This window comes from Balaenoptera ricei, chromosome 8 (assembly GCF_028023285.1).
Source record: "Balaenoptera ricei isolate mBalRic1 chromosome 8, mBalRic1.hap2, whole genome shotgun sequence".
Classification (NCBI taxonomy): domain Eukaryota; kingdom Metazoa; phylum Chordata; class Mammalia; order Artiodactyla; family Balaenopteridae; genus Balaenoptera; species Balaenoptera ricei.
This window is the reverse complement of record NC_082646.1, coordinates 107,661,679-107,683,470: the sequence shown is the minus strand read 5'-3', so window position 1 is coordinate 107,683,470 and position 21,792 is coordinate 107,661,679. Positions and strand designations below refer to the sequence as shown.

Here is a 21,792-nt window from a genome sequence, read left to right as displayed (position 1 = left end):
CTGCAGAAAAAAAAATGTCTTGATTACCAGCATCATTTACAAATCTTAGAAGTGGTATAACATGGCATTTATCAGTGAAATCTGTTGACTCATCAGCCTGGATAAAGAATCTGTTGTTTTTCAGCTAACTACCAAGAAAAAAAAAAAAAAAAGGTCTTCAGCATCATGTGACGTCAATACGTTGTGCTGTCACTCTCTCTGAGAGTAGAACACTTTCACTCTTTTGTTGAGCAGCTTGCGCTAACACATCACTCATATAATTTTACATGCCAGCATTATTGGATTCTTTTTCTGGACAATTGGTCTGTTACAGATAACTTGCTCTTTGAGCCTTTGTACTAAATGTAGCCTATAAAAGCCTTACCCTGTTTGTTTTGAGATACCATAGGTTAAAAATGAGCACATTTATTTGTCAAATGGCTGTAATTTGTAGTTTAGTTCTCTTCAATTTTCCTGAAGCCATTGCTACACTTGTAAATTGTAATTCTTCATCGCTAACCCTACCAGATTTGTCCACAGTCCTAAGCTCCTCCTCTTTCACTTCACACCTGATGATAAAACAGCATCACGTGGAATCGCTAGACACATTTGTAAAACACAAACGCTAATAAGACATACAATAGAAGGGCATCATAAATAACTAAACAGGAAACTTGCAACAAGATATGAAATCATGCTGAAATTCACCTCTAACCTGCATAATTCATGTTTTACAGTGTTCGCATCAACAGCAAAGTGGCAGGGAGGCCGCTACGTCGCGGCAAAAATGATTTCTTTAGAAGAAAAATTTCCTCTGATTTTCTATCACACCAGAAAGAGTGTTTGCGCCCCTAAGTCAGTCATCCGCGCCTAAGGAGAGGTGGGGGGAGGTAACCAGGAGGGTGAGGCTGAGGTCACCGTCTTTACCACCTCCTATCCGGGCAATACCGTGTTCACACATGATCGACAGACTTCCTGAACTGAGCAAGGCCCCACCCAATGAGCGCTGCAGACGGGGCTGAACAACCTTTCACAAATGGTTCCCGAGGCTGCTCCATTACTGTCCATCACTGAAAGCGCTGGCATCACATAGCACATGAGTTTCAAAAATAATGCTGAAGGTTTTTTTTTCTCATCACAAGACAGAATCCGTAAACTAGAAACATCTCAAGGCTAATTCCGTGGTTTTGCAGAACGCAGAAATCTCTGCCCTAGAATATCGATCCTGTCTGCTTGTTGATCCACGCTCTAGCCCATAGGAACGGTGGGAAACAGAGGTTCCCGGCCCAGTGCTTTAAATCCAAAACCCGGAAGTTCTCACATTACTTCTGCTCTCACCCTTTGGCCACGCCTAGATGCAAGGCACACTGGGAAATGTCATATCTAGCTGGGAGGCCACGTGCCAGGAAGAGGAGGAGAATGGATTTGTGGAACAATTAGTAGTCCTATCACAAACTTTTGCCTTGTCTGCTACTGGCAACAGACACTGAGCCCTTTTGAGGGCTTTCATCACTGGGAACCTGGTACCCAATGCTGCTATGGACCTGGCTGTGACCAAGCGCTCAGGAAGCAGCTGTAGTCAAACGAGGGACCTGAAAGCTTCCAGAAGAGCTGCACTGTGCATGAATGAATTCTGGTGGATTTCAGCAGGAAGACAGGACAGCATGGTGGGGAAGAAGTTTGGAGTTCGCGCTGATTTTAAGTTCTTATTTATTGAGCAGCTCATTTATACTCTTTGAGCCACAGTACCTTCCTCTGTAAAATGGGGGTAATAATATCCATCCTGTGAGGTTATTGTGAGGATTATATTAAAAGTGCATACAAACCCATAGAATATACAATGCCAAGAGTGAATCCTAATGTAAACTATGGAATCTGGAGGATGGTGCTGTGTCATTGTAGGTTCATCAATTGTAATAAACGTACCACTTTGGTTGGAATGTTAATAATGTGGGAGACTATGCATGTGGTCGGGGCAAAGGGCATATGGGAAATCTCTCTACCTTCCCCTCAATTTTCCTGTGGACCTTACATTGCTTTAAATGAAGCCTTGTGGGCTTCCCTGGTGGCGCAGTGGTTAGGAATCTGCCTGCCAACGCAGGAGACACGGGTTCGAGCCCTGGTCCGGGAAGATTCCACATGCCGTGGAGCAACTAAGCCCGTGCGCCACAACTACTGAGCCTGTGCTCTAGAGCCCACGTGCCACAACTACTGAAGCCCGTGTGTCTAGAGCCTGTGCTCCCCAACAAGAGAAGCCACAGCAATGAGAAGCCCACGCACCACAATGAAGAGTAGCCCCCGCTCGCCGCAACTAGACAAAAGCCCGCGCACAGCAACAAAGACTCAATTCAGCCATAAATAAATAAATAGATAAATAAATTTAAAAAGAAAAAAAAGTTCTTAAAGTAAGTCCTCAGTAAATAATGGCTGATGGTTTTATTTTAGTAATAACCCAAGAGAGGGATTTCCTCTTCATCCCTGTCAATGATGAAGGAGAGAATAACGATACTAATTAACATTTATTGTGCTGTAAGTATAAGTTTTACATATCTTAACTTTTTTCATCCTTTGAGGTAGGTGTTATTATCCCCATTTTACAGAGGAAGAAACTGAGGCATAGGAAGATTAAGCAGCTAGCTCAAGGTCACACACCTACTTACAGTGGAGTTGGGCAGTTTGAACCTTAGAGCCAGTTGCTATCTAGGTACAACTGGGGACTGGACCATTTGGCTTCTTAAAGTTTTTTCCAGTACCAGAGCTAAAGCAACTGCTGGGGCCTATGGTGTCACCCCGGAATTCTTTGTCCAGCTTTCCCATTGACCTGCTGGGTCACCTTGGGCCAGTCCCTTCCCCTTTCTTGACCTCAGTTTTGTCCTTTTACATTGCGGAGGTTAGACACACTGATCCTTGATTCTGGACTGTAGCCCAGGAGGAGGCATTTGGGAATTAAGCCTGCTAAGGGGCCTGTTTGTGACATCATAGAGGGGAGAATTCCATGAGAAGTCAGGCTTTCCTAGAAGCCCCAGTGCCACGGCTTAGGTGAGAAAGGCAATCCAGGAAGGGTTCTTAGGCCCACATCTTGAGCTTTCCTCATTCCAGGGTTCACAGCATAGTCATGGATCAACCCTCGATGGCTGAAAAGGCTCAAAGTGAGGCAGACACTGATGACTCGGTTGTGTTCTCTCACCCCAGCTCACCAACCACACACCACAGGCCAGGCCATGGTGGAGTCCACCGCCATCACCAAAGGGTGTCCCATCCCCATGGTGAGTCCCACCATCATGGCATATCCCCTCATCGTGGTGGATCTCAAGACTTCCATGACAATGCCTTCTCCCACCATTCCCACCACCCCCACCACTCCCCTGACCACGGTGAGGCCCACCATCATGGTGGAGCCCTCCACTCCTCATCCCTCTTCCTGGATACTTCCCGTGGCACTTTCATCTCCCACCATTCCTATGGTGAGGACCACTTTGATGATGAGCACCACCACGGTAGCAGGAGACATCATGGGGGGCCCCACCAACACAGGGAGTCCTACCACCATGGGGGACTCCAGCAACACAGGGAGTCCTACCACCATGGGGGGCCCCACCAACACAGAGAGTCCTACCACCATGGGGCGCCCCACCAACATAGGGAGTCCTACCACCGTGGGGGCCTCAACCAACATAGAGAGTCCTACCACCATGGGGGACTCCAGCAACACAGGGAGTCCTACCACCATGGGGGGCCCCACCAACACAGAGAGTCCTACCACCATGGGGGGCCCCACCAACATAGGGAGTCCCACCACCATGGTGGGTTTCACCACCACAGTGAGGTTTCCCACCATAGTGGGCTTTATCACCAAGGTGAGCCTTACTACCACAGAGACTTCTCCCGCTCTGGTAGCCCTGCCCAGCACAGGGAGGCCCATCACCATGGCGGGCACCATCAGCATGAAGCCCATCACCACAGAAGGCCTGCCTCCACGGGGTCCTACCGCCATGACGGGCACCTCCACGGCCACGGTGCCGAGCACCACCACGGAGAGCACCAGCACGGCGCACAACCTCGTGATTACCTCCTCCGAGATCACCGCTATGGGGAGCACCGTCGTGGTAGCTCCCAACTCTTTGGCCCATACGCGTCCCACAGCGTGGCCTCAGCCTCCCTCGCCCCTGCCTATTCTCGTCAAGTAGCCCCCCAACCTAGCAAGCCAGACAGACAGAGCTCAGCCTTCAGCTTGGCTCGTTCCCTGAACACAGCGCACTCACACCCTGCCCAGACCTCCAGCAAAGTCCATCCTCAGGGCTCCTCCTCTAAAACCTCGGAAAGCTGGCCCAAAGAAGACGAGCAGATTCAGAAGCGCAAAAGTGAGTCTTGGCTCGCCCCCCACCCCCCAACTCCACCTGCCTGGCCCAGATTCCAGACCTGAGTCAGGCCCTGCACGTCCTTCCGCAGATCATGAGGCTTGCTCTCACCTGCAGGTGTATCCCATTGGCTATTCACTCGCCTGACTGTTCATCATCCAATCTTTTATTCCTGGAATTAGGCACTTCTCCAGACTGTCGGTTGTTGGTTCATGCAGTCACTGCTTTATTCATTCGCATGTTCACTTCTCGAACATTTCCTCTTCTCTAGTATGAAAGCTGGGGGTGATCACTTATACAACCAATCCCAGACTACCCAGTGAGAGGGGTCTATCATCCGTATCAGAACATTTACCACTGTGGATTCTGTTCATCCATGTTTCCCCCACTGAACTGTGAGCTTCTTGAGGCCAGAGGCTGGAACCAGTGCCTGAATGAGGGCCTGGTTAGAGGGCAGGGAGGGACTTTGGCTGTTAACATATGATCCCCCAAACTTGGCCCCTGGTAGTTCCGTAAACACGGCATCAGCCTCACAAACAAGCAGTGAGGGATGAGTGTCTAATTGTTTGTGGGCAGAAAAGGCAGCCAATGGGGGGAGATGTTTCAGCTGCATCTTGGAGGGAGAGGGAGAGTTTACCAAGAGGATGGGGTGGCGAGGAGGATCGGGTCTTCCGTGTGTAAGTTGCCATGTGACTAAAGAAAAGCATGGAGGTGTAGGAGCGTGAGCTCAAGCAGACCCCAAATCCCAAGCAAGCTGGCATCTGTCGGGGAAGGAGTCAAGCCTGTGGCTCCTATACCAGCGCAGGACCAGCATGGAGGCACCCGAGTGAGCTCATGGCAGGCAAGCCTGGGAGGGAGACCGGATCCCCGTGTCCCCTTCCCCCATGGGCTTGGCTTTCTGGCCCTTTTACAGCTGGCCGAGCCTCACGAACCCACAAGAAGCTGCACACTGAGGACCTCTTCTATTCGTTGTGGGAAAAATTAAGCCACCTCATTTGGGGCCTTTCAAGAATGCTCAGGAAACTGACTGACTCCCTGGCCTTTGAAGGCTTCATCGTCTTCATCGTCTGCCTCAACACCATCATGCTCGTGGCCCAGACCTTCGCTGAAGTCGAGGTCCGGGGTGGTAAGAGCCAGGGAGCCCTGTTCACATGGAGAAGGCCACTGATGTTGTCCCAAGCCTCCCGGGGGCCGGACCAAGTGCCGGGTGATTTATTTCATTATCCCATTTGATCCTCACCCTGGGAAGTAAGCGGCATTGCCCAGCAGTAGAGTGAGGCTCAGAGAGTTTTGCTGAAGTCAACCAGCCCGCCAGAGACACAAAAGCCCAATAAATTTGAGGATATGCTGTTTTGGACTATAGCCACCAGGTGGTGCATCAGCTCTAAGTATGCTGCTTTGCCGGAAGGATGCCCAGAACCCAGGTCGGCTGGAAGGGCCAGGAGACTGTGCAAGCAGGAGGCCCTGGAGGGATGAGGGTGGGAAACCTGGGAAGATGGTCCCTAAAACCCTGGGGAGCAGAGTGAAGGTAAGGACCTGCCACAGGGCCCATAAACTAAGGAGAGAAGAAGAAGAGTGATGTTTCTTGCAAGCTGTTTCAGGCTCCATTCTAAGCCCTTTACTATGTGAAAAGCATTTAATGCTTGTGAAAATTCTATCAGGCAGACTGTGATTATCACCATTTTATAGGCAAGAAAAGTGCAGTTAAGACACACAGACATTGGGCAGAGTCAGGTTCTCCCTAAATGGCTGAGGGTGAGGTTCCAGTGGGGAGGAGGAAGGAGGGGCTGGGTTGCTGGGGAGACCCCTGAGTGAGACTCCCCTCCCCCGTGTTCCCCACAGAGTGGTACTTCATGGCCTTGGACTCCATCTTCCTCTGCATCTACGTGGTGGAAGCTGTGCTCAAAATCATTGCTCTGGGCCTCAAGTATTTTTTGGACCCCTGGAACAACCTGGGTGGGTAGGGATGGGGCGTGTGTGTGTGTGTGTCTGTGTGTCTGTGTGTAGTGGGAGCCCCTGAACTGCCCAGGGGCGACAGGAGCAGGGGGTGTTGGCGCTGGGAGGTCTGTGAGCCTGGGCAGGAGCCCATGACACCCAGGTGCCCCTGTTTCTGTAGATTTCTTCATTATGGTCATGGCTGTGCTGGACTTCATGCTCATGCAGGTCAACTCTTCCTCCATGCGCATGGTCTACAACCAAAGCATCTTCCGCATCTTCAAGGTCTTCAAGAGCCTGCGAGCCTTGCGAGCTATCCGGGTCCTGCGGAGGCTCAGGTCAGCGGACCCACAGCTGCCCACAAGGAGGCTGCAGACTCCAGCCTGCTTTTCCTGCCATCCACTAGGATCAATCTCTTTATTTTCCAGAGAGGGTCTGGGACACCCCCCACCCCAAGTCACTAGCAAATCAGGGACCTCCCACCCCTGTAATCAGCAGTCTGAAATCTGTAATCAGCTCCAGCTGCTAGACACAGATCCCCACCCCACTGACTCAGCCTCTCTCTCAACCTCTGCCCACAGCTTCCTGACCAGTCTCCAGGAAGTGACCGGGACCCTGGCCCGGTCCTTGCCGTCCATCACCGCCATCCTCATCCTCATGTTCACCTGTCTCTGTATCCTGTGCCACGGGGGCTGGGCTGGGAGAGTGAGGTGCTGCAATGGACAGAGCTGGGGGGAGGGACCAGGAACTGGGGGTGGCAGGGAGAGAGGAAGAAGGGGAGAGAGGACCCTGTGAGCCTGGTTTGGTCCTCAACAGCCAGTCCTGTTCTCTGTGGTGCTCCGGGCACTGTTCCGCTACTCTGACCCCAAGCGCTTCCAGAACATCTTCACCACCATCTTCACCCTCTTCACCTTGCTCACCCTGGACGACTGGTCCCTCATCTACCTAGACAGCCGAGCCGAGGGTAGGGCAGGCCTCAGGCTGGGTGGAGGGCAGGGGCTGGCTGGGTGGGCAGACCCTGAGGGCTCAGTTACCCCATCTGCAAAGTGGGGCTTCTGAGGCTTGCTGGCAGGGGTGTGGTGAGGACCGGCAAGGAACTCACAGCTCGAATGACCCCCTCTCTCCCAGGTGCCTGGTACATCATCCCCATTCTCATGATATATATCATCATCCAGTACTTCATCTTCCTCAAGTGAGGCCCCCACGCCTGTGCTCCCCAGCTTCACTTCCCCCAGCCTAACCCCGAGGCATCCCCTCCCCTCCCCTCTCACCATGGTTCTGCCACGGTGAACCCAGAGGAGGCTTCAGGGCCTCCCCTCCAGCCTCCTCCTGTCTCCACCCCCCCAGCCTGGTGATTGCCGTCCTGGTGGATAACTTCCAGATGGCCCTGCTCAAAGGCCTGGAGAAAGTGAAGCAGGAGGTAGTGAGGGAGTGGGGCAGGGGGACCAATCAGGAAGGCACAGGGAGGGGGACACAGAAGCTGGAGGGAAGGAAGGAAGGTGCTCCAGGGATGGGCAGACATGGGGCTCTGGCAGAACTGAGGCCTCTTCTTCGCAGAAGGCCTCCCAGATCCATGAGAAGCTACTGGATGACTCACTGATAGAGCTCATCGAAGCAGGTACCAGTACCCCGCTTCTTTCCAGGCAGGCACAGAGCTCCAGGCTCAGCTTATGTATATATTTATTTATTTATCTATTTATCTATCTATCTATCTATTTATTTATTTTTGGCCACGCTGCGCGGCTAGAGGCATCTTAGTTCCCCAACCAGGGATCGAACTCAGGCCCCGGCAGTGAAAGCGCCAAGTCCTAACCACTGGACCGACTGCCAGGGAATTCCCGAGGCCCAGCTTTAGAGTCTTAGAACCTGACACTCAGAAGAACTTTCAGAGCTTAGAACTTTGGTCCAAAAAGCTCCACGACTAACCGCCAACAACCAATTAAACTGATAGTCAATTCTTGAAAGACCCATTTGCAAAACAACTAATTAGCCAAATTATGATTCACCAAACGTTCGTCTCTGTTAATAACTTACAAAGTTTATAGCAGTTGGTCTTATATGAGGTGGTTTCAACTGCCTTTGAGGCTTTTGTCAAGGTGTTATAGACACTCGTCCAGAGTCACTCAAAGTGTCTATAAGAATTGAGAGTCTATAAAAATGAAGTTTTCTGTACATATTCATCTTTGCACACCTGACTTTCTGGGTAAATAGATTTTGAGCCAATTGCTTTGCCTCCTGCTTAAAGACCTTCAGAACTTTAGAATCTGAGCTCCAGAATCCCACTCTTAGGATCATCAACACCAGAGGACTAAGGGCCCTCAGGGGTCACCTGGCCCCTCACCTGCCCTCTCCATCATGAACACTCAGTGCAGAAAAGCTTAAGCAAAAAGAGGAATTAACTGTCTCAAATTATTAGGAACTTGAGAGTGCATGGGCTTTCAGGAACGGCTGGATCCAGGACCCAATGATGGTTGAAATTTGGTCTCCTTCCAGCTCTCTGCTCTGTGGCTCTCTGTGTGGTTTTGTGCTTAGGGTGCTCTTCCTTTGTGGTGGGAAAGCGACCACCTGCAACTCTAGTCCCAAATCCTCACAGTTTAAGTATCCCAAGCTCTCCCAGCAGGGGTCCTCTTCTCCCGGCGGTTCAAACAACGTCCCAGAAATGGATCTCCTTGGCTCAGGTTGGTCACCTGCCTATTTCTGAACCAATCGCTATAGCTGAAAGGATAGGCTATTCTGCTTGGCCAGGCTTGAGTCACATGTCCTTAGAGCTGGGGGGTGGGGTCAACCCCAGCTAGGCAACATGCACCGAAAGGGGTGGGTGTGGTTCCCCAGGAAAATTGGGAGACTTTTACCAGAAGAAGAGGGAACGCCTGCTGAATGGGCAAACAAACAAACAAAGCACACTCCATGCCCGGAGAAGCAATCTCTTTGGGGTCATCCTGGACAAAACCCCCTTTAGCTCCTGTTCAACTATCTCCATGACACACAGGGTTTCCTCCACCTTCTCTCAATCCAGGCAGCGTCTTGACCTCCCCCTTCTTTCCCTACATCCAGAGCCTAAAGAGGTGATAAGTGGACACACCATACAGAAGCAGCTCATTGAGAAAAAATTCGGAGGCATGACTGAGAAGTAAGGAGATGCAAAGGGAGCGGAGGCCTCAGGTCTAAGGGGAGAGGTCCGGGGGCCAGACCGGTGGGCCGCCGTGGGAAAGGGGCATTGCCCACCTCTCTGGAAGGGCGGTAGAGCCCTAAGGCTTATGTAGAGCCTGTGGGTGGGATGTGGAGGCCTTGAGTGGCTTCTGCTCACTCAGAGTCACCTGGTACCACCAAGAGAATCCCACCAGCAGCACCTGAAGGGCCATGAGAGCCCCTCTGAGGCCGAGGGCCCAGGGCAGGGCAGCGGCCAGGGGCTGCAGGAGCAGGGGCTCTGCTCATCTTTTTGCTCCAGAAGCATCCCTGATCCTTGCTCTGGGCCAGGTTCTGCGAGGACTCCAGAGGCCCAAAGAGGACACAGACTAGCACCTGCCCGTGAGGGCCCCCCTCTAAAGACCTTCGCGGGGCCACGTAGGGTGGGTGGACTCCAGCTGGCTTCAGGGATGAGGAGGGTGGGTCGGGAAACAGCTTGGTAAAGGCCTGGGAGGCAGGTGTCAACGCGAGTGGCCGGCTGGGCCAGGACAGCTGGGGACTCGTGGCTGTGCTCATGGCCAGGGGTCCTTGACACAGACTCCTGCGCCCTGGCTCTCAGGCCTGGCTCCCCAGAGAGCCTTCTCCCCGAAAGCTGGGCCCCGCCCCACCTCGTCCAGACCGGCTCCAAACCAGCCTGACTGCTGGCACCTTCCAGGCTCCTCTTGGCCACCGACAGAGCTTGAGCGCCAAGCCCTCCGTGATCATGGCAGCCCCGCCCCACACCTCCAGCACATCCTGGCTTTACGTACAGCACAGCACATACTTCTCCACCTTCAGGCCCTTGCCCACACTGTTCTCTCTGCCTGGAATGTTCTCTGGCTGCCAACACCAGGCTCAGGTGATCAAGAGCTGGAAAAGCTGAAATCCAATCCTGCTCGTTTCATCTCCTGGCCGCCCTCCTGGCCACCCTCCACCCTCCACGTTCCAGATCCTCGTACCTTGGCCTGGGCTGGGCCTTGGTTCCTCTGTGATGCTTTCCCTGGGGGTTTCTAGGCCTCCAAACTCTTCTCCACTGGCCCACCTCCACCTCCACTGAGAGTGGTCGTTGTTTTTGTTGTTTGGTTTGTTTGTTTGAATCTTTTTTTCTTCCTTCCTTTTTCTTTTTAATGATTTAGAGAGTGATCTTTGTTAAAAGTAGTTTTGGCTTTCCCTGCCTTCCCCGAGTTTACAGCCCTACAAGGGCTCCTGTCTCTCTTAGCTTAAGATCCCGGCGCCCTGCTTTGACCTCCCCTGGATGTCTCCACCTTGAATTCATCCGTCCCGAGGCCCACCCCCGGCCCCCAGTACGCTCCCCGCTGCTCACAGACCTTGGCGCACCAGAAACCCGGTCTGAGCTCAGCAAACCCTCAAGTGTCTTTCAAGCTCAGCTCAGTGACGCTTCCTCCAGAAGCCTTTCCTGATCCCCAGTACTTGGGTGAGGTTTTCCTCTTCTGGGCCCCTCAATGTCCTCTGTTTATACTTATCACAAGTGTAAAGACCCTTGGTTTGCTTTCCTGGCTCTGCCACAGACTGAGCTTCTTAAGGGCAGGGGCTGTTTCTTATTTGTTTCTTTGTCCTCGGAGCACCGTGCAGTGTTCATTGATTTCAGGGTTATCTGATGGCTGGATTGATGAGACAGGCTGGCAGTGAAGGAGTTAATGAATGGGTAGTGGGTGGGGCTGGGGGGTTAGGTGGATGGCTGACTGTGAAGGGGTAGGGGGCGGGGCCAGGGAAGAGCAGGTGGATGGAGGGATAGGTGAGTCGAGGGAAAGGGTGGGGTGGTCCCATGGGTGAGGCAGTGGCTAGACAGACAGGCGGGTATGCGGGTAGGTGGTTGAGTGGGTGCATGAGTCAGTGTGGGGTAGCTTGGACGGATGGAGGGATGGGTGGTTTGGAGGTAAACAGTTTAATCATCAGAACCCCCTGTGGTACCGGCAGCTGGTGGCAGCAGGGGGCGGATATGTGGAAAAGGAAATATACCATGGAGGAAATATACACACAGAAAAGTGGTGCCGTGGCTGGAAATGGAGGCATGGGGTGCTGTGAGTGGGGGGGGAGAAGGGGGCTCTGGGGGCTGAGATGGCCCAGCCTTGCCTCCCCCCACCCGCCCTCAGGCAGCGGGAGCTCCTGTTCCACTTCCTGCAGTTGGTGTCCGGGGTGGAGCATTTTCAGCAGAAATTCCGCTCCCAGGCAGCTGTCATAGATGAGATTGTGGACACCGCATTTGAGGTGAACCAGGCGGGACCTGGGAGGAGCCAGATGGAGGGGGAGGGCACTGGAAGGCCGGGCCCCGGAGGCTTTGCCTGGAAGCCGCCCTGAGTAACAGCGGTGTGGGCCTCTGGGAAGCAGAGGGCCGGCGCCATCACCTCCCACCCCACCCCGCAGGCTGGAGAAGAGGACTTCAGGAAGTGATCCCCAGAGTGGCAGCCCGAGTCCAGACTTCAGCCTCTGGCAAGCTCTCCCCCGGGTCGGGCCAAGTCCCCATCTCTGCTGGAAAGATCACTGGGCCTGCAGGGCTGGGCCCCAACAGTTTTAAAACCCCAGGTGGCTCCATGTCCTTACTGGCTGGGCCGAGGCACAAGGGAACCTGTGGGCCTGCACGCATGTGCGTCCTCGAGCGTGTGTGTGTGCGAGTGTTTCAGGTGAAAGGCTCTGTCCTTGGATCCCTCCCTGCCCCACTGGGGCCTGGCATCCTGGCCTGGCAGGGCCTTAACAGCAGCCAGCGGGGTGACGTGGAAAGTGGGCCAGGCTCAGTGCTGGAGGGAGAGGGAGCGGTCACCCTGCTTTGGGGACGGAGGCCCGTCTGGCCCAGGAGACAGGAGAAAAAGAACAGGCTGGGACAGCCCACGGTTGGGGCCTGAGGGACCAGGATGCTCCAGAAATGAGGTCTCAGAGCCCAGGCCTACTGGCACCGTCAGCATCCAGCACAAGGGTGCCAACTCGATGGCGACAGCCTGAGCTCCGAAGGCAGAGGTCATCGCCATACCCTGCCCTGCCTGGGGTCAGGCTAAAGAGCCTCAGTGAGGGGAGGGCGGGTGGAGGCTGCTCAAGTCCTTGTGGCCTCGGGGTGGGGGGCGGGGTGTGTGTGGAGTGGACAAGCCTCCGTTAGAGGAAAGCAAGGGATGAGCTCCCCTGCTTTCAGCCTGAGCCTGGGCAGGATGCCCAAGATGGCAGCGGGGCACTGAGCACTAAGTCAAGCTGGAGCCCAGCCAGAGGGAGGTCTCCCACCAGATGGGAGACCCACCTCACCTCTAGCAGAGTGAAGCTGGAGGGAATCGGGGACGGAACCCGGGAGTGGGAGCTGAGAGGTGACAGACAGTTTTGCCAGCCACCCCCCTACCTCCAGTGCGGACCAGACAGTGGTGATGTCTCCGGGCCCCCGGACAGAAGCAGCGTGTCTCCTCCCTGGCCTGGCCGAGGGTGCGGGCTGGCCCAGGGCCTGGGCATAGACTGTGGGGAGGAAATGCCATCTGGGATTTGGGCACAGATTCCGGGGGTGGAGAGGCCACCCAGCCTCACCCCACCCCACCACCTCACACACTGATTCAACAAGCATTTCCTGCCACTTCTCACCCTGTGGCAGCCACTCAGGAGGCTCCTGCTCGGTGGCACACGGGAGCTCTTGCAGCGGCAGCCCCTCTGCAGGCCCCCGGGCTGTCTGCGCTGCCACATCCAACAGGCTTGAGCCGCCGGGAGGCTGGAAGTTTTCCCTCCATCCCTCACTCCTGTCAGACTCAGCCCCTCAAGCTTCCAGGTGGGAGTCAGTTTATTTGCCATCTCCCCATCCCCACCCCATACGGTCTCCCAGGGCCCTAGAGGGCAGGGCCTGGGAGCTGGGGCTGCCCCTCATTAAGTGCCAGCATCGGCAGGGAGCCAGGCAGGCATGCGCCGGCGCGAGGCCGGGCGGCCGGGCCCCGGGGTGCCCACACCTCGCGCTCCCACAGGAGCTGCTTCCTGCCCGTCCTGTCTCAGGCATGGGTGTGTGTCTGTGCATCTGAGGAACAGCTCCGGCTGGGGCAGGTGTGTCCCTGGGGCTGTGGCTTTTGGGGTGTATTCTCCAGGTTATCCTCGGGATGGGGGTGTTGCTTCTGAGTGTGTGTGTCTGTGTTTCCGGCTTGCTAGGTTATGTGTGTCTTTCTCTGGATATATGTGTGGTGTCTGGGAGCAATCTGAGGGTGCATGGTGGGTTTGTGTGTGTGTCTGTTTGGCGTCTTGAGAAGTTCTGGATGTGTGTGTGTGCATGTGTAGCGAGCGTTAATTCCAGCCACAAATTCAGGTGCGCAAAAAATGTTCCATCTCTTCTTTAAATGACATTGAATTGCAACTGTCCCCTTATCCCTCCTACGGACAGTGGATTTGACTTCGGTCCCCTTGGCGCTCCCTGCCAGCCCCTTGCAGGCGTCTTGCTCAGGACAAAGCACTGGGGAGTCCTTCTGGCATGTGGTCCACAGTGTCCAGCCTTCGTGGTCTCTTGGCCTGCGGGGGCTCTGCCATCTCTGGGCCACATGCTGGTATAAGAATCTCACAAGCTGGGGCTTCCCTGGTGGCGCAGTGGTTGAGAATCTGCCTGCCAATGCAGGGGACACGGGTTCGAGCCCTGGTCTGGGAAGATCCCACATGCCACGGAGCAACTAGGCCCATGAGCCACAACTACTGAGCCTGCGCGTCTGGAGCCTGTGCTCCGCAACAAGAGAGGCTGCGATAGTGAGAGGCCCGCGCACCGCGATGAAGAGTGGCCCCCGCTTGCCACAACTAGAGAAAGCCCTCGCACAGAAACAAAGACCCAACACAGCCATAAATAAATAAATTAAAAAAAAAAAAAAGAACATTTCTTTAAAAAAAAAAAGAAAAAAAGAATCTCACAGGCTGAGAGCTCAGTGTCCTGGGGCCAGGCTGGCTAAAACTCCCACGCGCCATTCTGAGTCGTCTTGGCAACTGAGAGGAAGCAGAACTCAGGTGCCGCTCAGAGTCTTCATTGGCTCCCGTCCCTTTCCAGTCTTGGGGTGTCATCCCTCTCCTGTGACTTTGTCTCTGAACCCATAACTCTGCCAATATTGGGAGTCTCTGGAGGTTCGTTCCTCTACGTCTGTGATGCTGGGGTGTTCGGGGGACCCCAAATTTGGGAGCTGAACTTTGCACCCTTAGCACCATCTGGGCTGAGACAGCAGAAGCTCAGCTGTGGGTGGTGTGGGCACCCTGTCAGCTGGAGGGGGCTGTTGGGAGCTGCCGAGAGTGGGACTGGGGAATGGGAGAGGGAGGAAGAGTGAGGCACTCAGAAGAGACCAATGCAAGAAGCAGTGCTAGCAATTTATTGCCACAGATATGGTCTAGGGACCTGACATGCCCTCCACCGATGTGCCCACTCCTGCCCAGACCCGCCCGCTCCCTCCCTCCCCCAAGCCCACAGGGGTCTACTACAGGGTCACACAGTCGTGCTTTAGGAGTTGGGAGGAGTTCTGCCAGGGAACCATAAGGATCTCAAAGTCACAGCGCAGCTTCTGCAAATAGATCATGAGGAAAGAAGGAGGGGTGAGCCCAGGCCCCAGGCCACCTGCTCCCAACAGTCAGCCCTGTGCCTGCGGTGCTCTGGGATGCAAGAAGGAACATCAAGTTAGATGCCCAGGACCAGAGCCCAGATCTTTCCAGCCCAGCCCCTCACTCCAGGGGAAGCCCCAGTCTGCTCCTCTCTGCACCCTCGCCCTGGTCTCAGGGCTGAGTCATCCAGAAGGCAGGGACAGGTTCAGCCAGACTTCAGCTCGGCCAGCCAGACCAATTCAAGCTGTACAACCTGAGGGCCCGGCTGCTGGCCGCTGGCTGAGCAGATGCCTGGCTGGGGGCAGGGCTGTTACCTCCTGCTGCACCCCTCCGGCCAGGGGGCAGGTGGTGAGGTCTATGTGGTCTCCAGCCACGGCATTCTTCCGGCAGGCCGTGCTCCCCATCTCCACGGTCAGGTAGTACTTGATGCCCGCCACCAGCTGGGGCAGAGGTGGGGGCAGGTCAGGGGTGCCGGGGGACAACCTTTGACCTGGACCTCTCACCTCCCTCCGTTTGCTCCCATCTCCCATTACCTTCCCTAGGACATATCCAGCACACTGCCTTTGGGATTCAGGTCTGGGATGGGGGGAGAGGAAGGGCGGGGAGGGGGCGGCAGGCAGTTCTGGTGGGGAGCCCTGGGGAGAGGGGCAGAGCCTGGGCCACGCAGGAGGCTTAGACCCAAGTCCACACAACTGCCCCATCTCCCTCACCCCCCCCCCCCTCCCCAACTCGCCCATCTCGGCAGGGACGAGTGTGAGGCTAGTGAGGTAGCCGTGTGAATTCAGGGTTGGATCTTATCCGAAATTTAGATATTCTGTTCCGCAAGAAGTTTTGGAATTAATTGGATGTTGAAAAATATGTTGTATTAAAATGCCAGGCTGATTACTCTTGTGTCGCCCCCTCCATCTGCGGCCCGGCTGGGGCCGCGCTCGCCTCCCACGGCCCCGCCCCGCCCCGCCCCGCCGGCCGGGCGCACCTGGCTCTGCGCCCGGAGGATGGTGGTGTCGCGGAAGTAGTAGATGCTGTTGCTGCCCATGTTGTAGGTGGCCATGGCCGCCTGCGTCGCCTTCCGCACCTGCGGGTCGTTGGGCGACAGGTCCTGCCGCTCTCCGACCTCGCGATCCCCCGGCCGGGCCCGGGCGTCGCGGGGCAGCGCCAGGAGGTAGAGCGCGAGCAGGGCCAGGCCCAGCGGCAGCAGGAGGCTCGGACGCGCCATGGTTGCCGGCGTTGGTGTTCAGCCGCGGCCCGCGCCGCTTTTACGGGCTCCGCGGCCCCGCCCGGCCCCGCCCCGCCCCCGCCCGCCGCCTGCCGCCTGCCGCCTGCCGCCTGCCGCCTGCCTCCACCGGCGGGGAGGGATCACCGGGCCTGGGCAAGGCCGCCTTCCGGGCGCCGAGGGGGACAGCGGACAGCCCCAGCACACCTGTGTATCACGACGCTGCGTGCCCTCCAGGCACACCTAGTCCGGTGAGGGAAAGGGCAAGGACAGCCCCCAGCAACAAGTGCCACCAGTGGGACAATTCGCAGAGGCCCATCACGTGTGAAATACCAACAACAGCTACCAGCAAGCTCTTAACTGTCTCCACTGTGTAGCCTTGGAGAAGTTACTTCACTCTCAACGGCCTCACTTTCCTCCTCTGTGAAACGGGTTGCTGTGAGGATTCAATAAGTAAAGTGCTTAGGGGAGGCCAGGAGCTGTATAAACAGCAGGTAAGTAGGAGACATTATTGCGCAGAGCGGGGCACTGTTTAACCCTCACGACCAGCATGATGTGGGGATCAGTAATGTTTCCACTTTACAAAGGAGTAAACAGGACAAAGAGGGAACAACTGATTTTGCCCAAGGACACCGACTGGTAAAGAGTAAACGGTGACACTGGCTTTTGAGCCCCAGCAGTCTAACCCAAATCTGTGCTCTCAAGCCAGACTGAACCCAAAGGATGAGAACTGGCCAGAAGGAGGTGTGGGGGTGGTCCCAGCTCTGCCATTTACTGCCTGGGGGACTTCCAGCAAGTCCCTGGACCTCTGGGAGCCTCAGTGTCCTCATCTGAAGAAATGTGACAACTCTTGTCTTCTAAGGTTGTGCTGACAATAACGGCCCAAGACTGGGTCACCCATAGGTAAACTGGGCCTATGCTGGAGGTACCAGCAATATAGGGCTATGATGTTTTTGGGAATAATCTGACAATCTATAAAAAACAGCATTGAAGTAGTCAACACGGGAAAAGTCTGGCTTTTGTTGGAACTTTTTAGAATTAGTATTTTAGAGTTCAGGGTCGTTTGTACTTTTAATCACTTGTTGCCAGGGGGAGGTGGGGCTTTTTGCTCCTGGGACACAAAGATCTTATTAGTGCTTAGGGCCTCCAAGGATTTTACCTGAGGTTTGGGACAGGCTGTGGTTTTCAGTACCCAACTAAGTGTTGGTGCTTAATAAGTGGTAGCTATGATTGTGATGAATATTATGAGAAAGCATCCAGCATCCCCCCCCCCGCCCCCACCAATTCTCGGCCTCTCAGAATCCCAGGGCCAGGAAAGGCACTGATTTCTCCTAGGGAGACCAGGACCAGTGCGGTCACTGCCCAGTACAGCTACTACCCCACCCCCTCAGCCCAGCTGTGAAAAACAATCTTTGGATGCCAAGGGACAGTCTCAAGTTTGTTGTGGGCTCAGGTGTCTGCCTTAAAGGGACAGACCCATTTGTGTGAGAGCTGGCAAGAGCCTGGCTTGATGAAGAGGCCAAGGTCAGGCAGGAGCCCAACCTGAGAGAAGCTGGGAGTGGGGGAGTAAGAGGCCCAAGCCCGCAGCCCAGGGGAGAGGTGGAGAGGCAGCCCCAAGGGGCCAGGAGTCTCCTCGGGTTCTCCCGGATCTGCTCTCCTGTTACTTGGAACTCAGCTGTGGCCACACTTAAACTCCAACAGCTCCCTGGGAAATAAGCCAAGGCCCAGTCTCTGACTCACCAAGGGCCAGGGGGTCCCCAGCTCACTTGCCCCTACTCTACCTGTTATTCCTTTGCGCTGACACCAGCAAATCTTTTGCATGCCAACCTAACAATTTTCAAAGACTTTTCACCCACTGGTCTGTTCTCGTAAGCACCCTGAGTTAGTAACCATCATGCTCATTTTGCAGATGAAGAAAGTTAATCAGAGAGGTCAGGACACTTGTCTAAGGTCACTCACTCAGCTAGAAGTGGTGTCCTGGTGAGAAAAGAGGGATGGGGAAGGGAAATTAACAATTATCAGGCTCCTGATATGAGCCAAGCCTTGCACCAGGGACTCAACATATGTTCTCTCACCCTCATAACAGCACTGCAGAAGCAGTGATTATTACTTCTTTTTACAAGGAGAAAATGCAGGGTCAAAGGGGAAGGGTCAGGGGTGGGGGCTGGGGGGCAACCATGTGCCAGCATCCTAGTGTGTGACTTCTGGACCGCTCCACAGGGATATGAGGTCTGCTGTGGTGGTGCGGGTGCCCCGGGAAGGGTTTTCCCAGGGCTGGGTCTCATCTGGAAAAGAGTCTTAGCCTGGACTCCATTCATGCTTAGTCTGGACCACTCTGGCTTCCAGAAGGAGGCCTGGGCCAGGTTTGAGCTCAGATGGGCCATCCCCACTGGCCACAGGACACAGCTTTCAGTTTTGCTGTGACCCAGACATCCCAACCCAGGTTGCCCATGGCACCCCTCTCTTGTCCCTGGCTGATGGGTCTTGCTGACCAGGGTGGGCCCTCGATATCCCCTTCACCCCGGGATCACGTCACCCCGGGCCTTCACACTGCTCCCAGAACCCTCTTCCTTGAACCTTGAGCTGGGCCGCAGTTATTCCCTGCCCAGGGCTCGTCTCCCCTTTCCTGCTGGATCACGTCCTGGAAAAGGGGCTGTGTGGCAGGGAAAGCTGCGATCCGACCGTGATTAAAGCTGCCCTCTGAGGAGGAGCTCTCCCAAGTGCCCTGGGTTTCGCGTTCATTAGCTGGTTGAATCTTCACAAACCTGCGCCAGCTAACACAGGAGGAGACTGAGGCTCAGAGCAGTGAAGCAACTTGTTCCAGGTCACACGGAAGGAATTGAGCACAGAGCCAGGCCTGGAGGGCTCTTTCAAGCTACCATCCGTCAAGGCCAGAAGTGACAGTAGAGAGAGCCCTGGGTCCCTGCGGGGAGGAGGCAACATGAAAGGGGGTTGCACGTACTTCACATGTACGTGTGTGACGGTCACGAGCACGTACTTCACACCTTCTGGGCTGCCACTGGGGCAGGTGGCGAGGTGAGTCTTGGGCTTGGGTTTGCCCTGTAGCCTCTCCCTACTTCCTCCCTAGGGGCAGCAGGACCCCTTCAGGACCCCGGAGTGCATGGGTTGGGTCCACCTCAAGCTTTGGGGCAGATCTGGGAACTCATGATAGACTGGCTCAGAGCATTAAGCTCTGGCTTGGGTGCAGCAGGGAGGGGGAGCACCAGGTCAATATTTGCTGACTTCCAGGCCCACCCATGTCTCCGGCCAGGCACATCCTGTCAGGCAATGTGGGCTGACATCTAGATAACCCGCCTCCTACCCACCCCCACCCAGGTCTGCTTTCTCCAATGTTCTAGGTCTTGTTCCCTTTGTCCTGCTGGCTGAGGCAGGGCTGGGCCTCTGAGAGGCCAGTGTCACAAGGAACATTCCAGATGCCGTTGGTCTCCTTCGGCTCCAGGACTGATGCGGGAAGTTGGGTGCGACGCACAAAGAAGACCAGATCGAGGGTTTGGGGCCCACCAACCTGTCACAGATACTGCCTGGGCCCGAGGGTGAGGTGAGAAGGCAGGCTTCAGCCCCTTCACAGACAAAGCCTGTGCGTGAGGCAGGGAAGCCCGTCCCACAGGGCTCCACCGGGCAGCCCCCAGCAACCAGCAGTGACAGGAGCCGCAGGAAGGGCATTGTGGAAGATGAGCGAGTCTCCATTACCTCACAGAGTGCCAGTAACCATGTGGCAGTACCAAGGCTGAGCAGGGAGAGGCCGTGGCCCTGCCCAGCCCCTGCCTAAGCACACCAGGCCTGTGTGACAGCATCATAGCACATGGGTCAAGGCTGAGGGGACTCCAAGGTGACCCTGGACCCAACCAGAGTAACATGAAAAACACAGTATGGCCTGAAACTCCAGGGACAGCCCACATTACCACCTCAGTCTGGTCTTCAGACTGGCACCCTCCCAGGCAGCAGCCTGTTAACACAAGCTGGGCCCAGCTCCGGCCACCTGGTGACCTTCCAGGGGAGCTTCTCACACTTCCCAGACCCAGGCTTGCACTGAACCTTCATCTCTACTAATAACCATCATACTTTCTGAGTAATCACCTAATTGCTCGATCCTCGGGTCTTTATTTTTGGTTTCCCTTTTATCTTTCTTCTACTGTTCTGAGATACAGCTAACATGCAGAGAAGTACACAGAACGTATCTGATCACCACCACACAGGGCAAAAAATGGAAACTGCCACTCCCAGCCCCAAGCGCTCCCAGGCATCACACCCGCCTCCCTCCCCCAACTTTTTTCTTTACCATCGACTTTTGCAATAAGCATTTTTTTTTCCCTCTAGTTTTACCGCTCATGGAGATCCCTACATAGGGATCCAGCTGGGGGCCCTTATAGACAAAGCTGCTGTGAACAGTCGCTCAAGTGCTGGTGCAGGTGTGCGCGTCCTCAGTCACAACCCTGGGAGCGGAATTGCCGGCTCACAGGGTGGGTCTTCAGTTTTACTGGCGAACACCCTTTTCCCCAACTGTTCATACCAATTTACACTCCCACCAGCTGGATATCTGTTCCTGTGGCTCCACTTCCTCATCAGCACTTGGTATCATCTGACTTACAAATTTTTGCCAATTCCATGAGCGTATAATGGCATCGTGTTTGCATTTCTGACTACGAATGTGACTGAACACCTTCTGACAGGCTTATTCACCACCTGGGTATTCCTCTGTGGCTGCCTTCCACGTCTTCTACCCATTATCCTGTTGTGTTGTCTGCTTTTTCTTGATTGCAGCTCTGAACGTGCTCTAGAGAGTCCTCTGTTGTCTGTGTGTGTTGCGAATATTTCCACCCGTGGGTTAGGCTCCTCACTCGCTTTACGGTATCTTTAGATGACTAAAGTTTCTCTAATGGAGTTGAATTTATCAACTTTTTCTTAATCTTTCCCTACCCTGAGATCGTGGAAATCTTCTCATATTATCCCAATGTTTGTATTTATTATCTGTCATTTCTCTCCTCACCAGACTGTAAGCCCTCTGAGGATAAACAAAGGTGCTGTGAACATTCGCTGAGGTGCCGGTGCAGGTGTGCCAGTGTCCTGAACAATGCCAGCACTGCATCTGATCCTTACAACATCATTTTCCAGGAGGGGAAACTGAGTCTCAGAGAGGCCAAGCGCCATGACCAAGGAACACAGGGCTCTCAGGTTTCCATATTATGTTTTGAGGACCAGTCTTCCTCACCCGTAGAAGAAGAAACAGTCACTTGTTATTGTGAAAGAAAAAAGTGTTTGCAAAGATCTTAGCTCTGGACTTAGTTCATACTAAATCTTCAACGAAATAAAGATGAAAATATACTAGATAAACGTGTAACTCACTCAAGCCCCTACCCCAGTTGCGATGCTCACACTCTGCCTCCCTAAGAGAACAGGGCAGCCTGCAAGAGCCCCGCCCACTCCTCCCAGAGGCCAGGAGAGCACCGGACAGTTGGCAGGTAAACCTTCACCCACATCCCGGCCACCCTTTTCCTAGTAGCTCTGAACGCCACTGACTTTTCCACCAGGTGCTGCCTAGCCCAGCTGCCGACCACATGGACATCTGGATCCCAGGAAGGGATCAAC

General features: G+C 54.7%; 3 protein-coding genes across 3 annotated transcripts; 2 read left to right on the top strand and 1 right to left on the bottom strand.

Moving 5' to 3' along the window:
• The first annotated feature begins 3,200 nt into the window (after positions 1-3,200).
• CATSPER1 (cation channel sperm associated 1) lies at positions 3,201-12,440 on the top strand. The gene is made up of 13 exons (XM_059929973.1): positions 3,201-3,836; positions 3,923-4,340; positions 5,251-5,463; positions 6,180-6,293; positions 6,454-6,610; positions 6,854-6,945; positions 7,093-7,236; positions 7,401-7,464; positions 7,620-7,692; positions 7,830-7,890; positions 9,327-9,402; positions 11,552-11,666; positions 11,823-12,440. The coding sequence occupies exons 1-13, from the start codon at positions 3,201-3,203 to the stop codon at positions 11,847-11,849; spliced, it is 2,190 nt and encodes a 729-aa protein (XP_059785956.1). The 3' UTR covers positions 11,850-12,440.
• Positions 12,441-14,723: 2,283 nt separating this feature from the next.
• CST6 (cystatin E/M) lies at positions 14,724-16,270 on the bottom strand. The gene is made up of 3 exons (XM_059932058.1): positions 15,949-16,270; positions 15,287-15,412; positions 14,724-14,935 (listed from the first exon to the last, which is right to left on the bottom strand). Exons 1-3 carry the CDS (start codon positions 16,186-16,188, stop codon positions 14,852-14,854), a joined length of 450 nt encoding a protein of 149 aa, XP_059788041.1. The 5' UTR covers positions 16,189-16,270; the 3' UTR covers positions 14,724-14,851.
• A 2,131-nt stretch (positions 16,271-18,401) lies between these two features.
• Positions 18,402-21,537, top strand: LOC132370993 (uncharacterized). Its single transcript, XM_059932054.1, has 4 exons — positions 18,402-19,221; positions 19,545-19,744; positions 20,524-20,666; positions 21,197-21,537. Exons 1-4 carry the CDS (start codon positions 19,153-19,155, stop codon positions 21,475-21,477), a joined length of 693 nt encoding a protein of 230 aa, XP_059788037.1. The 5' UTR covers positions 18,402-19,152; the 3' UTR covers positions 21,478-21,537.
• The last annotated feature ends 255 nt before the right edge of the window (positions 21,538-21,792 follow it).

Coding starts and splice junctions, on each gene's coding strand:
- CATSPER1 (XM_059929973.1), top strand. CDS start 3,201: ATGGTGGAGTCCACCGCCATCACCAAAGGGTGTCCCATCCCCATGGTG. Junction 3,837..3,922: donor TAGTGGGCTTTATCACCAAG/GTGAGCCTTACT, acceptor GGGCACCATCAG/CATGAAGCCCATCACCACAG. Junction 7,237..7,400: donor CCTAGACAGCCGAGCCGAGG/GTAGGGCAGGCC, acceptor CCTCTCTCCCAG/GTGCCTGGTACATCATCCCC.
- CST6 (XM_059932058.1), bottom strand. CDS start 16,188: ATGGCGCGTCCGAGCCTCCTGCTGCCGCTGGGCCTGGCCCTGCTCGCG. Junction 15,413..15,948: donor TCCTCCGGGCGCAGAGCCAG/GTGCGCCCGGCC, acceptor CCTCTGCCCCAG/CTGGTGGCGGGCATCAAGTA. Junction 14,936..15,286: donor CCGGAGGGGTGCAGCAGGAG/GTAACAGCCCTG, acceptor ATCTATTTGCAG/AAGCTGCGCTGTGACTTTGA.
- LOC132370993 (XM_059932054.1), top strand. CDS start 19,153: ATGTACGTGTGTGACGGTCACGAGCACGTACTTCACACCTTCTGGGCT. Junction 19,222..19,544: donor CCACTGGGGCAGGTGGCGAG/GTGAGTCTTGGG, acceptor CCAATGTTCTAG/GTCTTGTTCCCTTTGTCCTG. Junction 19,745..20,523: donor TGCCTGGGCCCGAGGGTGAG/GTGAGAAGGCAG, acceptor TTTTCCCTCTAG/TTTTACCGCTCATGGAGATC.